Below are 26,595 nucleotides of genomic sequence, written 5' to 3' on the forward strand. Positions count from 1 at the left end.
ATCACTTAACAATGGCATCAAGTGATATTCTATTTTAATAAACAGTTTTAATTAGGCAAGTGTATTAATAAAGATTTGTTTCTGAGGCATTCTCAAAAGACACAGGAAGATTATTTTTGTTATTATTTTATTAAACTGTGTGCTATGTTACACTGTTAATGAGCCCAAATATGAGCAGACTAGTCTCCTACTTCTTTCCAAATTTTGACATGGAACATCATACTAAGAACTGAATGAATGCCCAGTATACTTAGGCCTGCAGATCAACTGTCTTAACCTCATTCAATTTGTCTCCTTGCCATAGTACTGAAAAATATACATTGGAAAAAAACATATATAGTAAGAATTCTTTCAGCCGTTTCATGGGAACACAGGAGAGCTCAAAATCAAATCTAATCTTGGCTCCACTACAGCCCTGCCAGGTATTATTGGGAAGTAGAAGGAAGAACTGAATGAAAAGCCTAGCAGATGATCTTTTGTGGCAGAATCTTATCACACCTAAGCCAAAATAGAATCCTAACAATGAATGATAATAATTTTTGTTCTTTCTATTGAGAACAACATGCTCAACAAACATTATTTTTAACTATGTTTTTACAGATTTATATATTATATTTAAGTTAAGTGTTCTAAAATTTGGGACCAGAAAGTTGGGTTTCTATTCAAAGGAGTATGTTGAAGAAATCATTTGTAAATGTTTGGGTAACACCACCATCATTCCTTACCAACTCTGTGCCTCCTCTTTTCTTTCTTATCTCAGTGAGACGATCATTCTTCATACAACCTTTCAAGCCAGAAACTCAGTGGTACTCTTTGGGTTTTCCCTTTGTCTTACTCACTTATCCAATGAATCTCTAACTCTTGTCAATTGGTCCTCATTATCACTAATGTCACTCACTCTTAGAGTTAGTGCCACCATCATTTTTATCTGAATCAATAGAATAACCTCCCATTTCCAGTCTTGAAGCCTCTAGTTTATTCTTCAAATGGAGGTGGCAGGTCATTCCTCCCTTAATTCCTCTAAGATTAACTTAATTTTCCCCTTACTGCCATCAGAGAAATTCTGAACTCCTCATAACATTATATCATGCCATCCTGATCTTCTCCAGATGATTTCTGGACTGATAACTAAAAATTATCCTTTGGACATGTTAAGTTCCAATCATACTGAACTAGGCCTTTGTGCTACTGTTTCCTATCTATAATAGTATCTTTCTTCTACCTCTATGCTTGGCTAACTAATATTTGACTGTTGGGTCCCAACTTAAATGCACTTTTCTTCAAAAGCATCTTCTCTGATCCTCCAAGACTGGGTTGACAATCTCTCTACATGCTCCATAGTACTTTATACTCACTTTTACAAAAGGTATTCTCAGTATTGCTTCTTTGTTACACAAACTTGCTTCTATGTAGGCCTAGGTCATGAGATGGCCAGTGACATGAATAATTAAATCAGGGACATTGGCCTTACTCAATGAGGATTAAATTCTCTTTTTGGAAATTCAAACCTAAAGGCAAGACAACAAGTGCCAGTTGCTGGTTAGTGTTGTGGCTAAGAGCAGTGGTATACAATTCAGGCTAGTGGTCACTTACGATATTAATGAGCAAAGAAAGCTGTTGGAAAGTAAGAGAAGAATCAGAGAAGAACTAGGCCCACAGGAAATTTAAAAAAACAAAACAAAACACTTGGCATCATTAACTGATAAACCAAAGTCCAATACTCAAGAGTGTCCTTAGATTTCCATAAGAATTATGTATTCTTAAAATAGTGCTCTTACAGTTAGTACTCCCCCTCAAATACACACACACACACACACACACACACACACACACACCTACACACACACAAAGGCATATGTTTACCACCATTTTACAAACAAAGTTCTTGTCTCATTGGGTGCAGGGAAGAGGTATCCTCTAACAAATGTTTGCCACACTGTATAATTTTTGACTCCCAGTACTGACTGAGAGATCGAAGATTGTAAGTTCTCCATCACTGCCTTCCTGCCACTTAGTGCAGTACCCAGCATGCATCAGCACTCAATTAAAGTTGAAAAAATAAGTGAGGGCAAGGATCAATGAAGGAACCACCAGTATTTAATAATTCAGACTAATTTTAAAGGCTGATATTTGTGTAATGCAATAAAAAATCAAATGGAGTTTCTCCTTGCTTTAATTACCATAAAAGCATTCTAAGCTATAAACACAAAAACCCAAGAATGGGACAAAATGAAAAAAAAAGTGATGGCAGAGTTGGATGTGATCCACCAATAGGATTGAGAGAATACACAAGCCCCTTGTAAAAGCATTTTGGCTCTTGAAAAGGTACACTTAAAAATGAGCACAGGGCCAGTGGGCCCCACCATTTAAAGAGACAGGACTAAAGCCATGAGTTTCGCAGCGGTGAAGCCCTCGGACAGAGGCAGAAAAGGCTACTGTAAATGGCATGAGAAGATATTTTGGTCAGTGAGAATAGTTGGCGGAGGATGTAAGACGTGGAGATCACCTTCCTCCCCACAAACACATCAGAAATACATCTACATATGGAACAACTCCTACAGAACACCTACTGAATGCTGGCAGAAGACCTCAGACTTCTGAAAGGCAAGAAACTCCCCACGTAGCTGGCCATGTGGGTGACACGGTCTTGTTGTTCTGGCCGGGTGTCAGGCCTGTGCCTCTGAGGTGGGAGAGCCAAGCTCAGGACATTGGTTGACCAGTGACCTCCCAGCTCCACATAATATCAAATGGCAAAACCTATCCCATAGATCTCCATCTCAACACTAAGACCCAGCTCCACTCAACAACCAGCAAGCTACAATGCTGGACACCCTACATCAAACAACTAGCAAAACAGGAACACAACCCCACCCAATACCAGAGAGGCTGCCGAAAATCATAATGAGGTCACAGACTCCCCAAAACACACCACCGGATGAGGTCCTCCCCACCAGAAAGACAAGATCCAGTCTCATCCACCAGAGCACAGGCAACAGTCCCCTCCACCAGGAAGCCTACATAAGCCACTGAACAAACTTTAGCCACTGGGGGCAGACACCAAAAACAAAAGGAACTATGAACCTGCAGCCTGCGCAAAGGAGAACCCAAACACAGTAAGTTAAGCAAAACGAGAAGACAGAAAAACACACAGAAGATGAAGGAGCAAGGTAAAAACCCACCAGACCAAATAAATGAAGAGGAAACAGGCAGGCTACATGAAAAAGAATTCAGAGTAATGATAGTGAAGTTGATCCAAAATCTTGGAAATAGAATGGAGAAAAATACAAGAAATGTTTGACAAGGATCTTGAAGAACTAAAGAGCAAACAAACAATGATGAACAACACAGTAAATAGAATTTAAAATTCTCTAGAGGGAAACAATAGCAGAATAACTGAGGCAGAATAACAGATAAGTGACCTGGAAGATAAAATAGTGGAAATAACTACCACACAGCAGAATAAACAAAAAAGAATGAAAAGCATTGAGGACAGGCTCAGAGACTTCTGGGACAACATTAAACACACCAACATTCGAATTATATGAGTCCCAGAGGAAGAAGAGAAAAAGAAAGGGACTGAGAAAATATTTGAAGAGATTATAGTTGAACACTTCCCTAATATGGGAAAGGAAATTGTCAATCAAGTACAGGAAGCACAGAGAGCCCCATACAGGATAAATCCAAAGAAAAACACACCAAGACACATGTTAATCAAACTATCAAAACTTAAATACAAAGAAAAAATATTAAAACCAAAAAGGGAAAAGCAACAAATAACATACAAGGGAATCCCCATCAGGTATACAGCTGATCGTTCAGCAGAAACTCTGCAAGCCAGAAGGGACTGGCAGGACATATTTAAAGTGCTGAAAGGGAAAAAGCCTACAACCAAGATTACTCTACCCAGCAAGGATCTCATTCAGATTCGTCGGAGAAATTAAAACCTTTACAGACAAGCAAAAGCTAAGAGAATTCAGCACCACAAAACCAGCTTTACAACAAATGCTAAAGGAATTTCTCTAGGCAGGAAACACAAGAGAAGGAAAAGAACTACAACAACAAACCCAAAACAATTAAGAAAATGGTAATAGGAACATAAATATCGATACTACCTTAAATGTAAATGGACTGAATGCTCCAACCAAAAGACACAGACTGTCTGAATGGATATAAAAACAAGACCCATATATAAGCTGTCTAAAAGAGACCCACTTAAGACCTATGGACACATACAGACTAAAAGTGAGGGGATGGAAAAAGATATCTGATGCAAATGGAAATCAAAAGAAAGCTGGAGTAGCAATTCTCATATCAGACAAAATAGGCTTTAAAATAAAGACTATTACAAGAGACAAAGAAGGACACTACATAATGATCAAGGGATCAGTCCAAGAAGAAGATATAACAATCTTAAATATTTATGCACCCAATATAGGAGCACCTCAGTAGAGGAGGCAAATGCTAACAGACATAAAAGGGGAAATCGACAGCAACACAATCATAGGAGGGGACTCTCACACCCCACTTTCACCAATGGACAGATCATCCAAAATGAAAATAAATAAGGAAACAAAAGCTTTAAATAATACATTAAACCAGATGGACTTAATTGATATTCATAGGACATTCTATCCAAAAACAATAGAATACACTTCACTCTCAAGTGCTCATCAAACATTCGCCAGGATAGATCATAACTTGGGTCACAAAGCAAGCCTTGGTAAATTTAAGAAAACTGAAATCATACCAAGTATCTTTTCCAAACACAATGCTATGAGACTAGATATCAATTACAAGAAAAAAATCTGTAAAAAATACAAACATATGGAGGCTAAACAATAAACTACTAAATAACCAAGATCACTGAAGAAAACAAAGAGGAAATCAAAAAATATTGAGAAATAAATGAAAATGAAAACACGACGACCCAAAACCTATGGGATGAAGCAAAAGCAGTTCTAAGAGGGAAGGTTATAGCAACACAATCCTACCTCAAGAAAAAAGAAACACCTCAAATAAACAACCTAAACTTACATCTAAGGCAATTAGAGAAAGAAGAACAAACATCCCCAAAGTTAGCAGAAGGAAAGAAATCATAAAGACCAGAAAAGAAACAAGCAAAAAAGACATGAGGGGAATGATAACAAAGATCAATAAAACTAAAAGCTGGTTCTTTGAGAAGATAAACACAATTCATAAACCATTAGCAAGACTCATCAAGAAAAAAAGGGAAAAGATTCAAATCAACAGAATTAGAAAAGAAAAGGGAGAAGGAACAACTGACACTGCAGAAATACAAAGGATCATGAGAGATTACTACAGGCAACTATATGCTAATAAAATGGACAACCTGGAAGAAACAGACACATTCTTAGAAAAGCACAACCTTTTGATACTAAACCAGAAAGACACAGAACATATAAACAGACCAATATCAAGCACTGAAATTGAAACTGTGATTAAAAATCTTCGAACAAACAAAAGTCAAGGACCGGATGGATTCACAGGTTACCTCTATCAAACACTTAGAGAAGAGGTAACATCTATATTTCTCACACTCTTCCAAAACATAGCAGAGGGAGGAACACTCCCAAACTCATTCTATGAGACCACCATCACCCTGATACCAAAACCAAACCAAGATGTCACAAAGAAAGAAAACTACAGGCCTATATCACTGATGAAGATAGATGCAAAAATCCTCAACAAAATACTAGCAAACAGAATCCAACAACACAATGAAAGGACCATACAACACGATCAAGTGGGGTTTAACCCCAGAATTCAAGGATTCTTCAATATACACAAATCAATGTGATACACCATATTAACAAATTGAAAGAGAAAAAACATATGTTCATCTCAATAGATGCAGAAAAAGCTTTTGACAAAATTCAACACCCATTTATGATAAAAACCCTCCAGAAAGTAGGCATAGAGGGAACTTACCTTAACATAATAAAGACCATATATGATAAGCCCACAGGCAACATCGTTTGCAATGGTAAAAAACTGAAACCATTTCCTCTAAGATCAGAAACAAGACAAGGTTGACCACTCTCACACTATTATTCAACATAGTTTTAGAAGTTTTAGCCACAGCAATCAGAGAAGGAAAAGAAATAAAAGAAATCCAAATTGGAAAAGAAGAACTAAAGCTATCACTGTTTGCAGATAATATAATACTATACATAGAGAATCCTAAAGAGGCTACTAGAAAACTACTAGAGCTAATCAATGAATTTGGTAAAGTAGCAGGACACAAAACTAATGCATAGAAATCTCTTGCTTTCATATACAATGATGAAGAAAAATCTGAGAGAAATTAAGGAAACACTTCCATTTACCCTTGCAACAAACAGAATAAAATACCTAGGAATAAACCTACCTAAGGAGACAAAAGACCTGTATGCAAAAAACAATAAGACACTGATGAAAGAAATTAAAGATGATACAAACAGATGGAGAGATATACCATGTTCTTGGATTGGAAGAATCAACATTGTGAAAATGACTCAACTACCCAAAGTGATCTACAGATTCAATGCAATCCCTATCAAACTACCAATGACATTTTTCACAGAACTAGAACAAAAAATTGCACAATTTGTATGGAAACACAAAACACCTCGAGTAGACAAAGCAATCTTGAGAATGAAAAATCGAGCTAGAGGAATCAGGCTCCCAGACTTCAGATTATACTACAAAGATACAGTAATCAAGACAGTACGGTACTGGCACAAAAACAGAAATATAGATCAATGGAACAGGATAGAAAGCCCAGAGATAAACCCAAGCACCTATGGTCACCTTATTTTTGATAAAGGAGGCAGGAATATACAATGGAGAAAAGACAACCTGTTCAATAAGTGGTGCTGGGAAAACTGGACAGCTACATGTAAAAGAAGGAAATTAGAAAACTCTCTAATACCAGGCACAAAAATAAACTCAAAATGGATTAAAGACATACATATAAGACCAGACACTGTAAATCTCTTAGAGGAAAAATAGGCAGAACACTCTATGACATAAATCACAGCAAGATCCTTTTTGACCCACCTCCTAGAAAAATGGAAATAAAAATAAATAAATAAACTATTGGGACCTAATGAAACTTAAAAGCTTTCGCACAGCAAAGGAAACCATAAACAAGACAAAAATACCACCCTCAGAATTGGAGAAAATATTTGAAATGAAGCAACTAACAAAGAATTAATCTCCAAAATTTACAAGCAGCTCATGCAGCTCAATGTCAAAAAAACAAAAAACCCAATCCAAAAATGGGCAGAAGACCTAAATAGACATTTCTCCAAAGAAGATATACAGATTGCCAACAAACACACGAAAGGATTCTCAATATCACTAACCATTAGAGAAATGCAAACCAGAATTAGGTATCACCTCACACCTATCAGAATGGCCATCATCAAAAAATCTACAAACAATAAATGCTGAAGAGGGTGTGGAGAAAAGGGAAACCTCTTGCACTGCTGGTGGGAATGTAAATTGATACAGCCATTATGGAGAACAGTATGGAGGTTCCTTAAAAAACTAAAAACAGAGCTACCATACGACCCAGCAATCCCACTACTGGGCATATACCCTGAGGAAACCATAATTCAAAAAGAGTCTTGTACCACAATGTTCATTGCAGCTCTATTTACAGTAGCCAGGACATGGAAGTAACCTAAGTGTCCATTGACAGATGAATGGATAAAGAAGATGTGGCACATATATACAATAGAATATTACTCAGCCATAAAAAGAAACAAAATTGAGTTATTTGTAGTGAGGTGGATGGACCTAGAGTCTCTCATACAGAGTGAAGTAAGTGAGAAAGAGAAAAACAAATACAGTATGCTAACACATTTATATGGATTCTAAAAACTAAATCGTTCTGAAGAACCTAGGGTCAGGACAGGAATAAAGATGCAGATGTAGAACATGGACTTGAGGACATGGGGAGGGGGAATGGTAAGCTGGGCTGAAGTGAGAGAGTGGCATGGAGTTTTATATAATATCAAATGTAAAACAGATAGCTAGTGGGAAGCACCCGCATATCACAGGTAGATCAGCTTGGTGTTTTGTGACCACCTACAGGGGTGGGATAGGGAGGGTGGGAGGGAGACATAAGAGGGAGGAGATATGGGGATATATGTATATGTATAGCTGATTCACTTTGTTATAAAGCAGAAACTAACACACCATTGCAAACAATTATACTCCAATAAAGATGTTTAAAAAATTGAGCACAGGGTAGAGTTTTTATGACTTGTCAGGATTGAAATGCTTTAGCTATACTCTGAGGGAAACTTGTATGAGCCCTGCACACCATATGTATGGCTTGCAGGAGGGTTATTTGTAGATCATCTCAATGAACTGTCTAAGCATCTGCATGAAGATCACAATTAAAGCAAGGAAAATGCTGATAAAAAAACACATCAACATTCCTTTAGCTTCAAGGAAATGTCGTGATATCTAGTCATTAAGTGTGCAATCTGTCCTCAGACTTCCTTCTGCCTTAGTATAAGCTAAAGAGAAACAGGTCTTCTGAGAACAGTGTTTTTTAATTCTTTATGCTTTGCTGCTCTCCTGTGAAGTCCTAATTCCTGTGACTCCAAACACTCATTAACTCTCAAGAACTTCTATTAGCTATCTGGAGTCAAACGAATGTAAAGGGGAAAAAAGGGGCAAAGTTTAATTTCAAACAAATAAAAGCGTTTTTGTTATGTTAAGGCTGTGTGTGTTGGGTTTCTATTTGCTTGTTTGGCTATCGATAGAACAAACAGAGGTTAACTTTTTTAAAGTAGTATCAATTTTATTTTCAAATCAAAGACTGCATTAATATTAGTCTTCATTATTTCCATTTTTTTCTGATTTTTCTATATCTTAAACTATCTTGTTTATATAGCATACTGTTGTTTTTGTTTTAGAAAGACAGCGGGAGGAAGGAAGGAAGCTGGAGTTTATTGACATTTTCTAGTTTGAATTCTTCATGTCTTTTCAATTTGAAGAGCTCAAGGTAATGTAGTATCTCCCATTTTAATTTCATTTTTAATAATGGTCCAAGTGTTCTAGCTGTATGTACTATCTTATATATCAAGAAAGAGTATGCCCCTGTAATATTTACTTCGCTTTCTTTATTCTTTCTATAGGGAACATTTAAGATGACCTTCAGTTGTTCTCTATCTCACTGATAAAATTACTTTTGCACAAAAGCAACTTTCAGAAAGTATGGCCTCATCATAACAGATTAACATGATTCTGTAGGCTCCTTTTAAATCACATGACATTTACATCAATCTTCATTTACAAGATCACGTAAAGGTTGCCTTGTACCCTCATTTTTGTCTTTGTCCAAAACAGAATAGAATACAGTTTTCCTATTTGTAAGTTGATAGAAAAACGTGACTTAATCCCATTACTACACTGTAATCTGCCACGTACGTGGCAAAAAGTAAAAGCCCGTAATATAGAAAAATTTTATTAAGCTATAAAAGTGGGGGAATGTAAAAATTTAGCCAACATCTTAGTAAAAGTACTATAGGAAAAACTATTCTAATTGACTGCTATTCTAAATTTTTGTCACAAGACAGAATTGCCAGCAGGTGTTTATGTGTGTGTGTGTTTATGTTATAGCTGCTGGTTTAAACATTTATAACATCTACTCAAAAATTAAAATTCATTTCTAGATTTCTTCTTCACTAGTACTAGAAACTGATAAACATATATGCATTGGGTAAATTAAATAATATTAATTTCATATTACTATTTTACAATATAAATCAAAGCCAATATTATGAAAACTTTGTGATTGCTGAAGCACATTTTGTGAAAAATGTAACTGCACCCAATTTAGAGAATTTCAGGTTTGAAATGGTAATGCAAAGCAAAACAGAAAAGAAAAAAAATATAGTTCTTAAAGAATGTTTACCATACATTTGCCGATTTTTCCTAATACACTGGAGTCAATTCTACATGCTTCTGTAGAAACATATGCACTTAGCCACCACCACTGCCCCCCAATCATCATCACTAGGTAAGAAATGCTAATCTGAACTGCAAGATTCTGGGCCACTGATTAAAGATGTGACTGAGTGGACAGAGCCACTGTGAGTGCAAGAGTCACCACACACTTACTCTTTTTATGTGCCTGCAGTAATTGAAGAGTTAGGTTTAAATTTCACAGGTCTCTTAAATCTCAAAATGATCAAAGGGTGATGCATTAACCTTAGTCCCTGAACTAAAACACAGTATTCCAACTTATTTTACCAGGGAGTTCTATAATGGGGCTTAGAAGATAAGCTCAGCTAATATAGTGGCATTTCATGTTCCTTTGCCGGTATTTCCTGTATAATTATTAAAGTATGCTATAGGAGAGGTGAGTGTGTTTTGGAACAAGGCTTGATACTCATGGTTCTACCTGCCAAATGCTTCTCAGCCTTTTTCATGCTGCAGACACAAAGAAAATTACAAATATAATATTTATATAATTATATAAATACTTAATAAATATATAAATATTATATAATGCTTGTATATTATGTTATGTTATATTATATTATATTATATTATATTACATTATACATATTATATTCCCTGAGGGAAATTAGAGGGATAAGAGTGTCTGTATTGAGTTCGGTGAGTAAAAAGAAAAATTATATTGCCTAAATATTATGTAAAGGTGAAAAAAATATATATAAATTATTGAGGAAAAGAACAGTATTGAATTTTGTGCAAATATTGTATAATATTCCTCACTGGAACTTCAAGGGCTGGATGTCACTCACTGTACTTGCCAGCTGCAGAGATAATATTATAAATGAAGCACTCTCCAACATTTTCATAAGAAAATTAGGTTGCTTGTGTAAAAATCACTTTTCTATCAGGTTTTATGCTTTAGATGACTATACACAATTCCTAACCAAGATGTTTTCACCATAATCGCCTCAAAAATCTTGGTAGTTTCCACTGATGTGAATTTTATTTCAAACAAGCAGATGATCAGAAATGTTAAAACGTGTCTTTTACAACCATTCAAATGTTACAACCATTGACACTGTCACTAAGAGTAATTGTAAACTTCCTGTGATAATGCAAGGATATTTCAAACCTAATCAGAAATTTAAAGTCAAACTTTCTGAGATAGTGATGAGGCTCTAATGTAGAACAAGCATGCATTGTTCAACAACAGATCAGGATATCAGTGGGTGCAAACATCAGCCAGTATGAGTGGATGCAGAGACTAAGTATATGAGAAGACACATTTGGGCCACTGCCTGAGGCTGAGCCTCCCAGGAGCCCCTGCCCAGCCACCCGCAGCCCTCTTTCCCCACCGCTGGCCGCACCTTGGGCTGAGATCTGAGCTCCTTGGGAACCTGGACCACGAACTCCTCTGGCGGCTCCACGGGGCCCTTGTCCACGATGAGCAGTGGCGCGCTCTGCAGCTGTCTGCTGAAGGAGATGTCTGGGAGGTAGAGCGCCTCCTGGGCTGCGCTCCGCATGTCGCAGTAGAGCAGCAAGGGCTGGATGTCGCTCACTGTGCTTGCCACCTGCGGGGACCGCAGGGCGCACCGTCAGACTCCGCTCAGCTCACGCGGCCTCAGAGGAGCCCTGCTAGGGGCTATTCCCAGGCTGCTCTCTGCTGCAGGCCAAAGGCCCAGGACTCCACCACCCCAGGCCCCACAGACAACCCTGGAGCTGAGGACATCGCATCTCCTAGTCGCTAGTGTGGTAATGACTGTGTTAACTCTGTCCTAGTTAATCACGATCTTAAGTAAGCCAAAAACCTCATCCTAATTCCTAACAATGATTAGAAAATTAAATATAATTATTGAAAGCAGAGAAAGCTACCTGAAAAAATATGAAGATTATTTATATTTGTTAAAGATTCACAGCATTCTGTTATAATTTATGGGCACTAATATCTGTGTCAATAAAAATACTGGTTATTGAACTAAATATTTACACACAAAAAGCTTGATAAAGTAATGGGTGAAGAAAGTTTCAGAGAGGTTTTCTTTTTATTAGTTTCATTTGTTGTACTGTTACACTTACATGGATTGTTTTATATTTATTTATATGTTTCAGGCCACTTAACCTTTTTGGAAAGATGCTGTATTAAGGTCTGTGATGCACATTAGGGTGAAAAGGATATACATACATTTTTGCCATTTACATACACAGTGATTTTACTGACAAATGGTACATATTACATAAATGAATAAATATGGAAGACCAAGACAATCATGAAAAAATAAAATTGCACACACATGACTATCTTTTAATATTCACAAAACAGTCATACATTATATGATATGAAAAACAGAACGATATAAGTACAGGATTTTGTTTTTCTGGTGAATTGGTACAGATACATATTTCTCTACACTAATTGCAACTAGTGTAATAAATAGGAGTGATAATGAAAATGCTCCTATTAACAGAAAGAAAAAGACTTTACAAGGAAGAAGATTTTGCTTTACATAATTATTTTTAACATATTATAACATGCATATTAAAAACATGATAATAATGCTATAGGGCTACCATTCAACAGTCAGGAGAGAAACTAATAAATTCGATAAAGCAAAAGAATTTTAGATCATCTTTCTAACACTGGAAGTTTATAAAGTAGCACTACAATTTCTTGATATATAAAATATTTGCAAATTAAGAGTGAAAAACATGTTCTCCTCCAAATCACAACAAATGATACAGCTCTTATAGAAAATAAAAATTATATTAAGAAATCTGTCAAACAATCCATCTACAATGAAAAAGTTTATAATATAACTTTAAGGCATCACCCTTAAACAACATTTTTATTTAAACTCATTATAAAGTGTGTGTACTAAAATATCTAGGCAAGAGGTAATCTGAGTGCTATTTTGATAGTTCATGTGAATGAAAAGGTGTCAAAGAAGGAAACAAGTTTTAAGACCAAAAAAGCTGTGAAAATTAAAATCTCTAAATAATTACCTCCAGTGGCATCTTTTCTGATCTTTTAACTTCCAAAATATCATTCTCTTTGTTATCCAAACTGACAATGTGATTAATTTTTGATTATTTTTACATGAATATATACAGGTATGTTTTTGCTAACACCTTTTTTACTGCTCTATGGAAGGAAATTAGGAAAAGATTATAAAACTATTATTTATCTTGCAAGCTTCAGTTATAATAAAGTTGAAAGATTTCACCCTCAGCCAAATTAACATCTAAGGACATTCGGAGTGATGGAACATGCATTTACTTGTTCATTCATTCAACAAATATGTTTTGAGTTCCCATTATATGCCAGGTCCTTTTCTAGGTGCTGGAGATTTTGGTGAACAAAACAGATAACATACCTACTTTAATGAATCACCCATTCTTGTGTGGGAGATAGAGAATAATGCAAATACATAAATAATTTTAATACAATATAGATATGAGTAAACCATAGAAAGTTTAAGTAGGGTAATGTGTAAAGGCTACTCTGTCTAGGTTTTTATGGAAGACATACCTATGGGAGTAAAATTTAAACTGAGATCTCAAAATACTGGTAGTTGCTAGTCATACAAAAATCAGGAGTAAAGAGCATTCCAGTCTGCTGCAGAGGGCTCAGGCTGGAACCACCATGGTCTGATCAAGAAATAGCACAATGAAAAATAAATAAATAAAAATTAAAAAAAAAAAAGAAATAGCACAATGGCCAATGAAGCTGTATATAGTGGACTGGGAGAAGAGTAATCTGGAATGAGATCAGAAAGGTAAGCAACAGCCAGATCATGGGCTCTGTAAACCTGGGTAAGGCTTTTAGTTTGGGGACAATCAACCATCTGTTTAGGATACTGAATAAAGCTCCTGGGAAAAAAAGACTAGGGCAGGATAGGGAAAAAGACATAGGAATAATGATCTCTACTGAATTAGAGATGAATTATTTCAGGAAAGGTCAATTGCTAGAGTAGGCAGAGAATTATAATTGATTTTAAATGCATATAGAGTGGAATCACCATCAGTTGAAAAATATAATAGTGCCTGCATTAAATGAAAGAATCTCAGCTTAAACAAGAAATAGACAAAAATGTTTGAACTATAACCAGAAAGCAAAGTCTAGGGACCTAGAAAGAATAGATCTGGATCAAAGAACAAAATAATTCCATGTGGTAAGACTGAGGAAAATAAAAATACCAGGAAGTTAAGTAGACTTTTACTCGTAAATTAAAGATTAGACTCCAAGGTGTTCCATGGAGCTAGATTATTTTCTATAGGTCATTTTATATAGGTCAGCCTCTCCTTTAAAATGACCATCTCTATTAAAGGAAACCAGAGTCACCGACCACTGGAAGCACAAGTGGAGAGGACGTTACACTGCCCACATGGAGAAGGGTTGTTAGAACAGAGCCAAAAGCTTAATTTTTGTTTTAAAAAATATTGTATATGTTATACTTAAGGTACTATATAAATTCTGGGGAAATATTTACTCAAGTATAAATATAAATCTAATTTTTCTTCCTGAAGCTATTATAAAAATAAATCTTCAAGATAAACATCACTGTTATAAGTCTGGTATTCCATTAAAAGCATTGAATCTCAAGACTGGAAAGAATTATTCAACTCACACAACAGATAATAACCCTTAGAGCATCCCTGCTAAAAATCTCCAAGTTTCACACAAGGAAACAGTGATCACAAACTCACTCTGTTCTTGGGCCACCCAATTCCATTTGAAGCAGCAAGTTCTTCCTCATGTTGAAAAAGGTGCGATATCTATACTCTGGCATTCTCCATCCACTTGTCTAAATTTGATACAAATGGGCTATATGCAAAACGTATCAAGCTACTCCTAGAAGGCATTTGTCTTCAGATACCTGAAGATAGCCTTCACATCCTGAATGTCTCTTTTCTTCTCCAGATTCATAAAGAAAAGGTTTCTTTCAAATTAACTATGAAAAAATACCCCACAATGTTGTGACATTATCTGTACTTGGAAGGTATCCCCCTTATGCTCCACACCCATCTCTACTTGAGATCACATTTTCAAACTTTGTTGTATGTAATTTTAGGATGTCTCAAAGGTAATTTTGATTTCAGGGCAGGAAGTAACAATGAGGCCAATACATCTTGTTCTTTCTTTCTATCCTTCTTCAAAGTGAGAAAAACTTCATTCTTAACCTTTTTAAAAATTACATATCTGATTTAGATTTCATTTTTTTAAAATGAGGGACACACTAATTTTTTTAATGTGAGTTGCTTTAATCATTAATAATATTAAAAGTTCATCATAAGTAATATAAATTATCGCCATGCTTAAATTGTCCACATAATTAATTCATATTCAGATATTTTTACTATTTAAACACTTTGATTCTGCTTTCCTAGTGGGCAAGCATGAAATATAAAAATTAATATTTCACAACCTACTGAAATTATCAAAATATTTCCACTATGTTTATGTGTAGTCTCCAAACATCAGAGTATCAAAGTTCCTGAATATTGGCTCTGGGTAAATATGAGGCGAGAAGAAAAGGAAAAATAACGAGCATGTAAGAGGTAAAGTATTCGTGATGGTGGTATCAGAGTTTTCATATTATCTGTGGAGCTTATAATTGAAATAAATATTAAAATATCAGATTTCAATAATATATGCCTTCAGAGATCAAAACTGATTTATAATTAATAAAAATACTAAATAAGCATCTTTCCTAACAAATTTCAACTGCTTCTATTTTCTTGTTGACCTTAGGTGACTAGCAATGTAATTCAATTATTCAGCTTCTTCCTCCAAACATCTATTGATCATAATAGTGAGCCTGGAATCTAGACATAGCAATGGGCTGCAGTACTAAGATATTTCTAAGGAGAGAGAAATGCTTACAACAAGACATCATCAGAGTGTTATTTATCAGAGTTACAGGTGATTTAACATTCATATTCACGAGTCATTCATCTTTGTGTTTTGGGGTAATAGGTTACCATATATATATATATATATATATATTTTTTTTTTTTTTTTTTTTTTTTTTTTTTTGCAGTACGCGAGCCTCTCACTGCTGCGGCCTCTCCCGTTGGGGAGCAGAGACTCCGGATGCGCAGGCTCAGCGGTCATGGCTCACAGGCCCAGCCGCTCCGCGGCACGTGGGATCCTCCCAGACCGGGGCACGAACCCACGTCCCCCGCATTGGCAGGCAGATTGTCAACCACTGCGCCACCAGGGAAGCCCCCTACCATATATTTTTAATAATTAGCTAATTATGAGCTTTACAGGGTTTAACTGTACTGTAATTATAGCTATGACCCTAACCTACATATTCAATTCTGCCTTTCACTATTATCTCTTGAATACAAAACTTATTCTCTATATGTACCTGCCAAATCCTTTGTTCAAATTATCCTTCTTAACAGGAAATTCCCCTACTGCTCAGGCTTTCCAAATGACACTCCCAGTATCATGCTTCCCATAATTATTCTAAACTATTCACTATGTATATATAATCAGCACCAAATTTCACACTACTTCCCTTCTATTCTCTACTAAAATCTAAAATTTTAAATCTACTTTTAAATTAAAATTTAAATCTTCTAAACATTTAAAATCTTGATTTCTTTTTTATTTCCAAGATTTAAGCAAATACAATACTGCTTTCCTTAAATCAAACACTACTTCTTTTGTTTTCTTCTTTTGTTTCTAGCTCGTTCTTCTATATGCTGATTTGGTTGGTTTATTTCTAATTTAAATCACAGGTCTACAAAATAAGGCAATTCTCAGTAGGTTATTAAAATGCTTTTGGAAGAAGTCTCCATGAGCTGGTTAAGGAATTTTGGTTTGAGTTTCTCTTCTAACAACTATTTGAAATGTCACTGCATCATTAGATTGATGGTTCCAAGTATATTTGTTCACCTTTTTTTTTTTTTTGGTACGCAGGCCACTCACTGTTGTGGCCTCTCCCGTTGGGGAAAACAGGCTCCGGACGCGCAGGCTCAGCGGCCATGGCTCACGGGCCCAGCCGCTCCACGGCATGTGGGATCTTCCCGGACCGGGGCACGAACCCGTGTCCCCTGCATCAGCAGGTGGATTCTCAACCACTGCGCCACCAGGGAAGCCCTGTTCATCTTAAAATTACTGATACCACTACCTACAATTCAAGGGATTGTTGTAAGTATTCGCTGAGCTACTGTGTGCAAAAGTGTTCAGCTAACTGTAAAGTGCTACATAAATGCTAGAAATTATACTGAAATACTTATAACAACAAATGATTGATTGATACAGAATATCTAATCCAATTCAGTCCCATATCTATAACTATATCTCTCTATCTATCTATGTATAGAGAGAGGGAGGAAGGGGTGGGAGGAAGCAGGAGGGAAAGGAGAGGGAAAGGGAAACAGACTACTGCTTTCATTTCTTTTCTTATAAGTAAAGGTCATTTTCCAATTCTGCTTCCTTTTGCATAACTGAAAGGCTCTACCTTTCTCCCAGAACCTTCATTTTGGCCATATAAATAAATTACCACTCTCCTGATTTCCCCCTAGAAGTGCGTGTGAACAGCTGCAAAATTCCTTTCTAGGCTGGGTAGTAATCTCTAACAACCGTCATAAAAGTTCCAACTCAAGCACCTGACTAAGGATGGCACCAAGTAGAAATTACATCATGGAAGTTCTAACACAGAGAAAAATCTGAGTTAATTCTGGGTCTTACAAGAAAATGGCTCCGAAGTGATGAATTGTCTACCTATTTATGATGAAGCCACCTTCATAATATATGTGAATATTATTCAATTTAACTCAACAGACTCCTTCTCTGGGCTGAACTGTTTTATGAAGCGTTGGTATGTCCTGTGCGGGCAAGCAATTATCCCTTCAGACTGGGTTCCTTGCTCTTCTTCTCTACAATAGAGCTGTTACAGTAAAATAAAATATAATATGGCTAAACTTTCACCGGAATACTGAAGAGGCAAGTTATGAAAGCTATATAAGACATCCTGAGACTAGTGGAAGAAGCAAACTCTTGTTATGAATAAAGCTAAAGGGAAACTTAATTCCTTGTGTTAAAAAACAAAAGAAACAACATTAAAAGATTATTTTTAATTGTCTTTCATGTATGGCATCTTCCTTGTTTTAAACAGAAGAAAAATTGTGGCTTATTCATTGTAATGGTTGCCTAGATTGCAATATTGCAATGTAAATATCTCAAGCATTTGTTAAAATGAGTAAGCAGAGTAAGATTTTGGCTATTGATGTAAATTTGTAAAAAAAAAAATCAGTTTCTGACAAAAAGACATTATTTTCATTCGAATTAAATAAAATGCCTATTACATACCTTGTTCCTCAGAAGAGTGATAACTAATAGCTTTTTTTTTCCAAACTAAAAACACCTGCCTCTTTGTAAACATAATGCAAACAGATTTCAACTCATGATAACAAAAGAAAAATTCTGGAATTTATTCTTTGGAAAATAAGGATTTTCTTTTAACTTCCCTCCCTCTACTCCCCTCTTAAAGGATATTAAAATTTTAATGGTATAGAAAATGTGCTTTCAGAATGTTGTAAATAATTTCTTTAAAAATCTTTATAACTAGTAATGGGGCACTTTTCTTAATCACGTTTCCAATTGTACTCCACATGTGGGGAAAAAACAGCAAAACTATACATATTTTGACAGAGATCTGTCTCATTAACGAGTTCTTTCTCCCCATCCTAAGTTAACCATAACTGGCATCTCTGAAGGTAGTTGAGAAGAATGAAAACTTTTAATGTACTTTTTTCTGGTAATAAGAGACTTTTACCCCTCCACCCCCTCTTCAATACACATACTAAATGAATGCCTAAATGCTGGTTCACAAGAAAGCTGATATGTTAACAGGCTCACAGGTCAAAACGATCGGTTATATTATGTTGGTGATATATACATAGAGTGTAATTATTATTGGACACCCACTTTTAAAAATCGGCATAGTGGGGGCTTCCCTGGTGGCGCAGTGGCTGAGAGTCCGCCTGCCGATGCAGGGGACACGGGCTCGTGCCCCGGTCCGGGAAGATCCCACATGCCGCGGAGCGGCTGGGCCCGTGAGCCATGGCCGCTGAGCCTGCGGGTCTGGAGCCTGTGCTCCGCAACCGAAGAGGCCACAACAGTGAGAGGCCCGCGTACCGAAGGAAAAAAAAAAAAAAAAAAAATCGGCATAGTGGTTTTTAATCTTTGTGCAGAGGCACGACAACAAGCCTGCCTCTAACAACAGCCTGTAACCCATAAAACATCTGGACTATCACAGCTCTTCCCACTGGCCTGAGCCATTGTGACTAATATAAAAGGCTTCCTCTTAAGCAAATATGTAGTGTTCCTTGGAGAGAGCATCATACCAGCCTGTTGCTTTGAATTTTATGTATTATCTGTCTGCATTATTAAATCATTTGCCCTTAAGGTTTGCATGGTTTCACCAACTTCACTATCAAAAGGCATTTTTTAAAAAAGGATCATTGCTAAATGGTCACCACCATGTTGATTTGTAACAACCGCTACAGAAAAGAATAGTCATAATCTAATTCAGGTAGTGTCTATGATCACTACTCTCATAGTATCTCTAACAGCCTGGAGAGGAGTAATGTGTGAAAGCTGTTTTTTCTTTTATAAATATAGAGGGGTTTTTTTCCTCTACATGGTCTAATCATATCTGGATCTTTTTTCCTCATGTCATCTGTTATTTCTTAATGCAACAACAAAATTAATCGGTTTTGAAGTCATCTGAGTCCAAGAAAAACATGAATCATTGTAAAATGCTATTTTAATTTTGCATATTATTTTATCTTTGTATTTAATAAGCAATGATTTCTCTAATTTAGCTCAATGTATTTATCCCCTTTAACTTCACATTAAACTAATAATATAAAAGTAAGGGTACATCTGTCACTCGTTATTCAATTTCTTCAAAGTTGGGAAGAATAGTGAAGACAGGAAATTTGATTGGGCTTATAGTCTAATTTAAAAGCAACAGGCTTAACTATGAATAGCTTTTCAACACTCTTTTTTTTTTTGCTGATCTAAGCTTAAGATGTTCATTAGTAACTCATTAAAGACTTAGTTACAGTCCAGTGGGTAAGTCCTGAATATAATGACGGAATGTGTGTACAAATGTGTAGGCTCATAATTAGAGAAACTGTCACATTTGGGGATTAAGAATATACAATGCAGTCTTTGAAAACCACTATGGAAAGTAAGTGACCCAAGATGGTGTTGTGTTTTAAATTTTGCTTACTATCCAGGTCATTTGGTTTTTAGTTCTAATTCCTAAAGGTATGTTTTAATGACCACATGTTCCCAGGATTAAATGTGTGAGGCTTTGTGTTAGGGCCTTTCTATACATTATTTTACTTAATCCTCATACTATAACAAAGTAGGCCTAATTACCCCTTTAATAAATAAAGAAACTGTGATTCAAATTGGTTAAGGTCATGTTTCTTGGAAGTAATAGAATTGGAATTAGACTCTAAGGCTTGAAATCCTTCTAGTTCATTCAACAGAACCATGCAAATTAGGATTCTAAAGCAGTTTAGATTGAATAATACTCTAAATTTCAGTTTCTGGGCTTCATTTAAGTATTATTTTCTAAATACTGACACCTTCCTTTATTCAGGGTTCCTTGAAACTGTAGGAGCTGTTCACAGTATTAACATTTATAAGTCATTATCTTTATTTAGTTTTCTCCTAATCTTTTCTCCCCAAATAGTAATATTTCAGATAAGCCCAATGGGCTGAAATAGTGCAAGTTTACTAGGAACCTTTCCATATAAAACCTCAGGTCCTTTTCCATTTCTCGTCTTTTTCTATTTGTTTGTTTAAAGATGTGATATGAGTGAGTCCAGAGGACACTAATTAAAATATGTAGATTTGATAGAGAGACACAACAGATTGCCTAAATTTCTTGAGATGAATTAAAAGAGGTATTGAGTTGTATGTAGAACATATCAGAGAAAACGAGTCTATGGAAATAGAATACTCAATATTTATAATTTGAGCAATGATACAAAAAAAAAAAATGTAAAAAAGGGGGATTTCCAGAATCTGGAAGGACAAGAATTCAAACTAGAACAAAAACAGAAACATTTCTGGCCACTACAATTAAAGCCTAATGTTCTTTACCATTTTCTTAAGGAGGAGTAATTGGAAACTAACTAAAAGAACCCAATGAATTACCTTGCTGTTTTGTATATAGTTCACCACTATACAGTTCATATCCCAGAATAAAGTTTCAATCATTGCCAATTACTAGTTTTTGCCATCATAAAAAAAGCAGATTAATGAACTATTTTTAGGAATCAAATATGTAAGTAAAAGAGGAGATGGAGTGGGGCTAGACAAGTGATATATGATTTCAAAGTGAATTTAAAATAGATGAGATTTAAGTGGCTAAATCCAGGCAAAAAGCCTCTTTTACAAAATGCAGTTAAAGAATTCTTAAATCTAAATGTATTCTAACATTGATATCCTGTGGTGTTTTTTTAAAAAGATATTTAAGAAAGCTTACAAATCAACAAAAAATAAAAATTGAGAAATAATTAAATAATATTTCTTCAAGTAAGTAATACAAATGGCCAATGAGTACATGAAAAGAAGCTCAACATTATTCATTAAAGAAATACAAATCAAGACTGGAAGTTTAGGAATGACGTGTACACACTACTGTATTTAAAACAGATATATAAAAAGGACCTACTATATAGCAAAAATTTTTTTAATTGTTTGTCAAAAAAAAGAAGAAAACTACAATGAGATACTACTTCATCTTGACTAGAATGGCTAAAAGAAAAAAGACAGACAATAACAAGTGCGAGTGAGAATGCGAGAACCCTCATACTGCCGTTTGGAATGTATAACTGTGCAACTACTCTGGAATATAGTTTAGCAGTTCTTCAAAATGCTAAATATAGTTATCATTACTCAGCAATTCCATTCCTAGGTGTATACCCAAGAAGTGACAACATGTCCACACAAAAACTTGCACATGAATTTTCATAACAGCAACACACAAATTAGCCAAAAAAGTAGGAATAATCTAAATTTCCATCAACTAATAAATATAATGTGGTATATTCATACAATAGATTATTTGGAAACAAAAAAAGAATTAACTACTGATACATGCTATGATATAAATAAATTTTAAAATTATTGTTAAATGAAAGAAGCAAGTTGCAAAAGATAAAAAATTGTATGATTCCATTTATACAAAATGTCTACAACAGGCAAACCCATAGAGACATTGATTAGTGGTTGCCAGGGACTGGGGAGAAGGGGAAACTGGGTATGACTATTCATGGGGACAGAATTTCTTTTTGGAGGACCGATAACATTCTAAAATTGATTCAGTGATGGGTGCACAACTATGCATACACTAAAATCCACTGAACTAAACACTTTAAGTTGGGTAAATTTTATGGTATGTGAAATATAAATCAATAAAGATATTTTTAACTCCCCATTTATACATTAAAAAAGATATTGGTGCATCAGATCTAGTTTTTTTAAAAAACTACATGGCATCTTTTATAAATATTTTCTTCTTCCTTTATCACAAGAGGACTATGCTTTTCTGACTCATTTATAGATGTGGTTATGAAGAAGCGTTTTAATTAATGAAAATGGAAGCAAAAGTAAAGTGCACTATTTCCAAGCATATCCATAAAAACTTCCAATTGGAATCTTTCTAATGCTTGTTCTTCCTTCCTGTAGACAGGAATGGCAATGAGTCTCAGAAAGATTTTGGAACCCTTGCTCCAAAATCAGACTGGGTCTCTGAATAACTGTGAGAACAAGAGAAGGGCATCCTCCCAGCCCCTATTACATACACACACACACACACACACACACACACACACACACACACACACACACACACACACACACAAAACCAGAAACACTTACCTGCCTTGGAATGCTTGGTGAACAAGAAAATATTCTCTAGAATCCATTATTCATTTTCGAATCTACTGTGACTACAGCCGAAGTTTATCCTATCTAATACATTGTTCAAGAATGGAAATTAAAGTCGGTAACTCAAATTTCTTTCTCCAGAAATTTCATAATATATAATTGGAAACACACACACACACTTGATTTGATCCCTATTTGACTATTCTTGTCTTAGATATTTGATTTTCTGAGGACTCATTCCTACCAAATTACACCACAAACATACAGAGTAATGTTTCAGGGATCTCTTTTACAATTGATAAATTTGCCTAATTTTGAGACTTTATCTTAATTACTGTACTTTCATAATATATATATTTATGTTCAATTTATGTCATCCTATTACTCTTCATTTCTTATTAACTTTTGTTTAATATTCTCTCTATATATATTTTTTAGAATAATTTTGTTGAATTTCTACATAGAAAAGCTCACATCAGTACTCTGAATGCAGTGTGTGAACATACATATAAATTAACTTGGAAATAACTTACAATTTTGCTATTCCTAGTCTTTTCATCTAGGAACATGGTATATTGCATGTCTTCTTTTATAACTCCCAGTAAGTTTCACATTTTTCTTCTCATAGGTTCCATGTAGTTCCTGCTATGATACTTCCTAAGTAACTCAGGCATTTCATTGCTGTTTTGATGGAATCATATATGTATGTTTGAATCATACACCTGAAATCAGTGCTCCCATTAATTCTAGGAAAGTTATTATTTCTTGAATTTTCTGAGTACATCATTATACTCCTACAAATAATAATTATATCTTAATATTTGAATATTTACTCTTCTTATTTATATTTTGTTCATTATTATAGTAGCCAAAATTTGTGGAATTGTTTTAAACAAACTGTTATGATAACAAGCAAGGCTGTATTGATCATTTACTACCATTCATTTTAGATAATATTAATTATTGTTATTAATTATCAATTATTAATTACTAAGTAATTATTAATTAACCTAAAAATGAATCATTCTTTTACTTTCCATATCTCAAGAGATTTTCTTCTAGGGGTACAAAGATGCAGTCAAATTTTATATACAACCGTGTTCCAGTTTACTGCTATTTGTAATGGTAATGTATCAATGACCTTCAGTGCTGAGCCCTCAACATATGGTTCAATCATATGACATGATATCATGATTTTTTGAAACTTTAATAACATGCTAGAAATGTCTGAATTTAAAGGTTAAGTCAAAATTAAAGATATAATTTTTATTTCTAGCATTATTCCAATTTTTTAAAAAATGTGCATACACATAACTGCAAAAAAATCTAACAAGCATTAATATTAATTATACCACTGGGTCATGGGATTATTGGATTTTTTTCTTTCTGATCTAAATTTGTAAGAGGAGAATTACTTTGACAATAAAGTAGGAGACACTGGTAATGACAAACAAAAAAATACATGAGACTATGTTCTTGTGCTCTAACAGTAAGCTACAACCTTGACTTCTTGATAATCAAATCACCACAAACTATGTGTAGATGAAATAAACACTGGAAGCTTATCAAATGTCATTGTGAGAATCTATTTTTGTACAAAGATGTCTACCTATTACTTTGGTAAGTACAACTAGCATATTTCTCTTGAAAATCCTTAGCTAGACTCACTTATTTGATCAAATCCTTCATATATAATTTTTCTGATAGGAATACAATTTTCTTTATTTAAAGAAACTACTTCTGCCATGATGGTAATATAGGGCAAATATAGATTCAAATAAAACAAAAATGTAAGTATTAAAATGTAAATAGTTTATTTTTAATTTATCAATTAAAAACATGAAATAGAGAATGAATTAACCCTATGTTTCAATAGGGTCTTATTCTAAACTGTCGAATTAAAACAGATCACAATATAATATATAGTGTCTTATTTGCATGACAAATCAATGAGACTCTTTCCTATTGCATTTCAAGTTTTTAAGTAATCATTTCCCAATCAGAATGGAGGAAATAAATGTATGAAAAATGCACTATGGCTATTTATATTAAATTATAAATATAAGAGGACTATTCTTACATTGAGAATGAAAGTAAATACCAATGCAGAGAAGAGGAAAACAGATAGTTATTTATATATTATATATCAAAATACTTTGAAATTCATTCAACATCAAGTGTATGATGACCATCCTAGTGCAGTCACAGTCTACCCCAAAGCCAAGAAATACAAAAAAATATGATCCTAAACTCCCCAAATAGTCACAGTACATAAAATCTGAAAATAAAAAATGTTATTTCATTCTCAAGGTTTACCCGTGTTACTCATAGAGTATCACTACAATAAAATTCACATATAACATGTTTTGCAAGTGCAAAGGCAAAATAAAACTATTTTCCAATTGCCAACCTGCATACCGAATGTGTAGGGAAGGCTCCTAAACACATTCTTACAAAGGAAAGCTGTCAGGCATGCATATTTGTAGTAAATATTGTGATATTAGAGACTGCATAGTTAACTTTCGAAATATATATTTTGAATTTCAGTACCGAGTGGCTAATGTAGATGGTGTTGGATGTGTTCGCAGTAACCTCATATAAAATAATGACAAAGATTTTTCTGTATAACATATCTGACCATAAAAACAGTGATATTACTGCAAGTATTACAAATTGTCTAGGCTGGCAAACATTATAAATATTTAAAGGATGATTAATTTCTAAAAATAACAAAGTTAAGCAGAGCTTAGAAGTCAACCTGTCTTTTTCACAATTAATAAAACATGACTTCATAAAAAAATTATACGGTAATATGTTGTGTTATAAAATGTAATTTTGTACTTTCTCAAGCTTTACATTTTATTAGAGGTTAAAAAATATTTTAAATTATTATTTTAAATCATTGACACATTAAACATTATTATAACTGTAAAAACAGTTAATAATAAAATGCAAATTACATAAAAACATATAGTACGAAATATATATGCGTTCGATCATTGGTTTGTTCCTGCTAAGAACTGTTTATAATAATTAACTTCTTGAACATAATAAAGAGCAGGTTTGCCTGTAAAGTCCATTAATATATAAATATACATTCAAGTTTAATGACAAAAAAATAGACTTGCAGAAAAAAGTACACATGTGGTCACAGAAGAATTTTTTTTAATTCTACTTTTTTCTGCAAAGGTACCATAAAAAATATTGTACCCTTTAGCACACAGTAAGCTCCAATGATCCTGTTTTCTATCTTTTTAATTGTGACAGTTTCTAAACACAGTTTAATTAAGATGAGATGCAGTTAAAATATTTGAGCACCCCAATCACCTTCTCAACTCCCAACCCATTGTGGCTTGTGTGACATCCCTTCCAGGACCAGATCTCCTAGTCCAGCTCCTACACTGAAGCATATTGCTTTACTGCCAATAAGGATGAGTCCCAGGTGCCCATGTTATCACTTGATTTTTGTTCTCCGATTCCCCCTTTTTCTCTTGCTCCCAACAACATCAATAGAACAAAAAAACTTTTATCTTCATGCAACACTACATTAGTTAACAGCAAAGAACTGGCCACCTGCTTTAGCTGCTTCGCTTTACTTCTGCCAGGTCTCATTGCATTATAGATAAGGATTTTATGGCTGTATAAGAAGGGGGCACAATCATGGTAAACAGAAAAAGAGAAATACA

General features: G+C 34.7%; 1 protein-coding gene across 12 annotated transcripts in view; it reads right to left on the minus strand.

Annotated features, from left to right (window-relative positions):
• ADGRL3 (adhesion G protein-coupled receptor L3) overlaps positions 1–26,595 on the minus strand; it is an 861,986-nt gene that overhangs the window by 545,930 nt on the left and 289,461 nt on the right. For 11 of the 12 annotated variants that reach the window (XM_067035741.1, XM_067035740.1, XM_067035734.1 and 8 more), the window contains one exon: positions 11,349–11,552. The exons of the other annotated variant lie outside the window; for it this stretch is intronic. In XM_067035741.1, coding sequence (XP_066891842.1) covers positions 11,349–11,552 — 204 coding nt within the window. The remainder of the gene's footprint in view (positions 1–11,348; positions 11,553–26,595) is intronic. 12 annotated transcript variants of the gene reach the window in all.

The sequence above is a fragment of the Kogia breviceps genome, chromosome 6 (genome assembly GCF_026419965.1).
Source record: "Kogia breviceps isolate mKogBre1 chromosome 6, mKogBre1 haplotype 1, whole genome shotgun sequence".
Lineage (NCBI taxonomy): Eukaryota > Metazoa > Chordata > Mammalia > Artiodactyla > Physeteridae > Kogia > Kogia breviceps.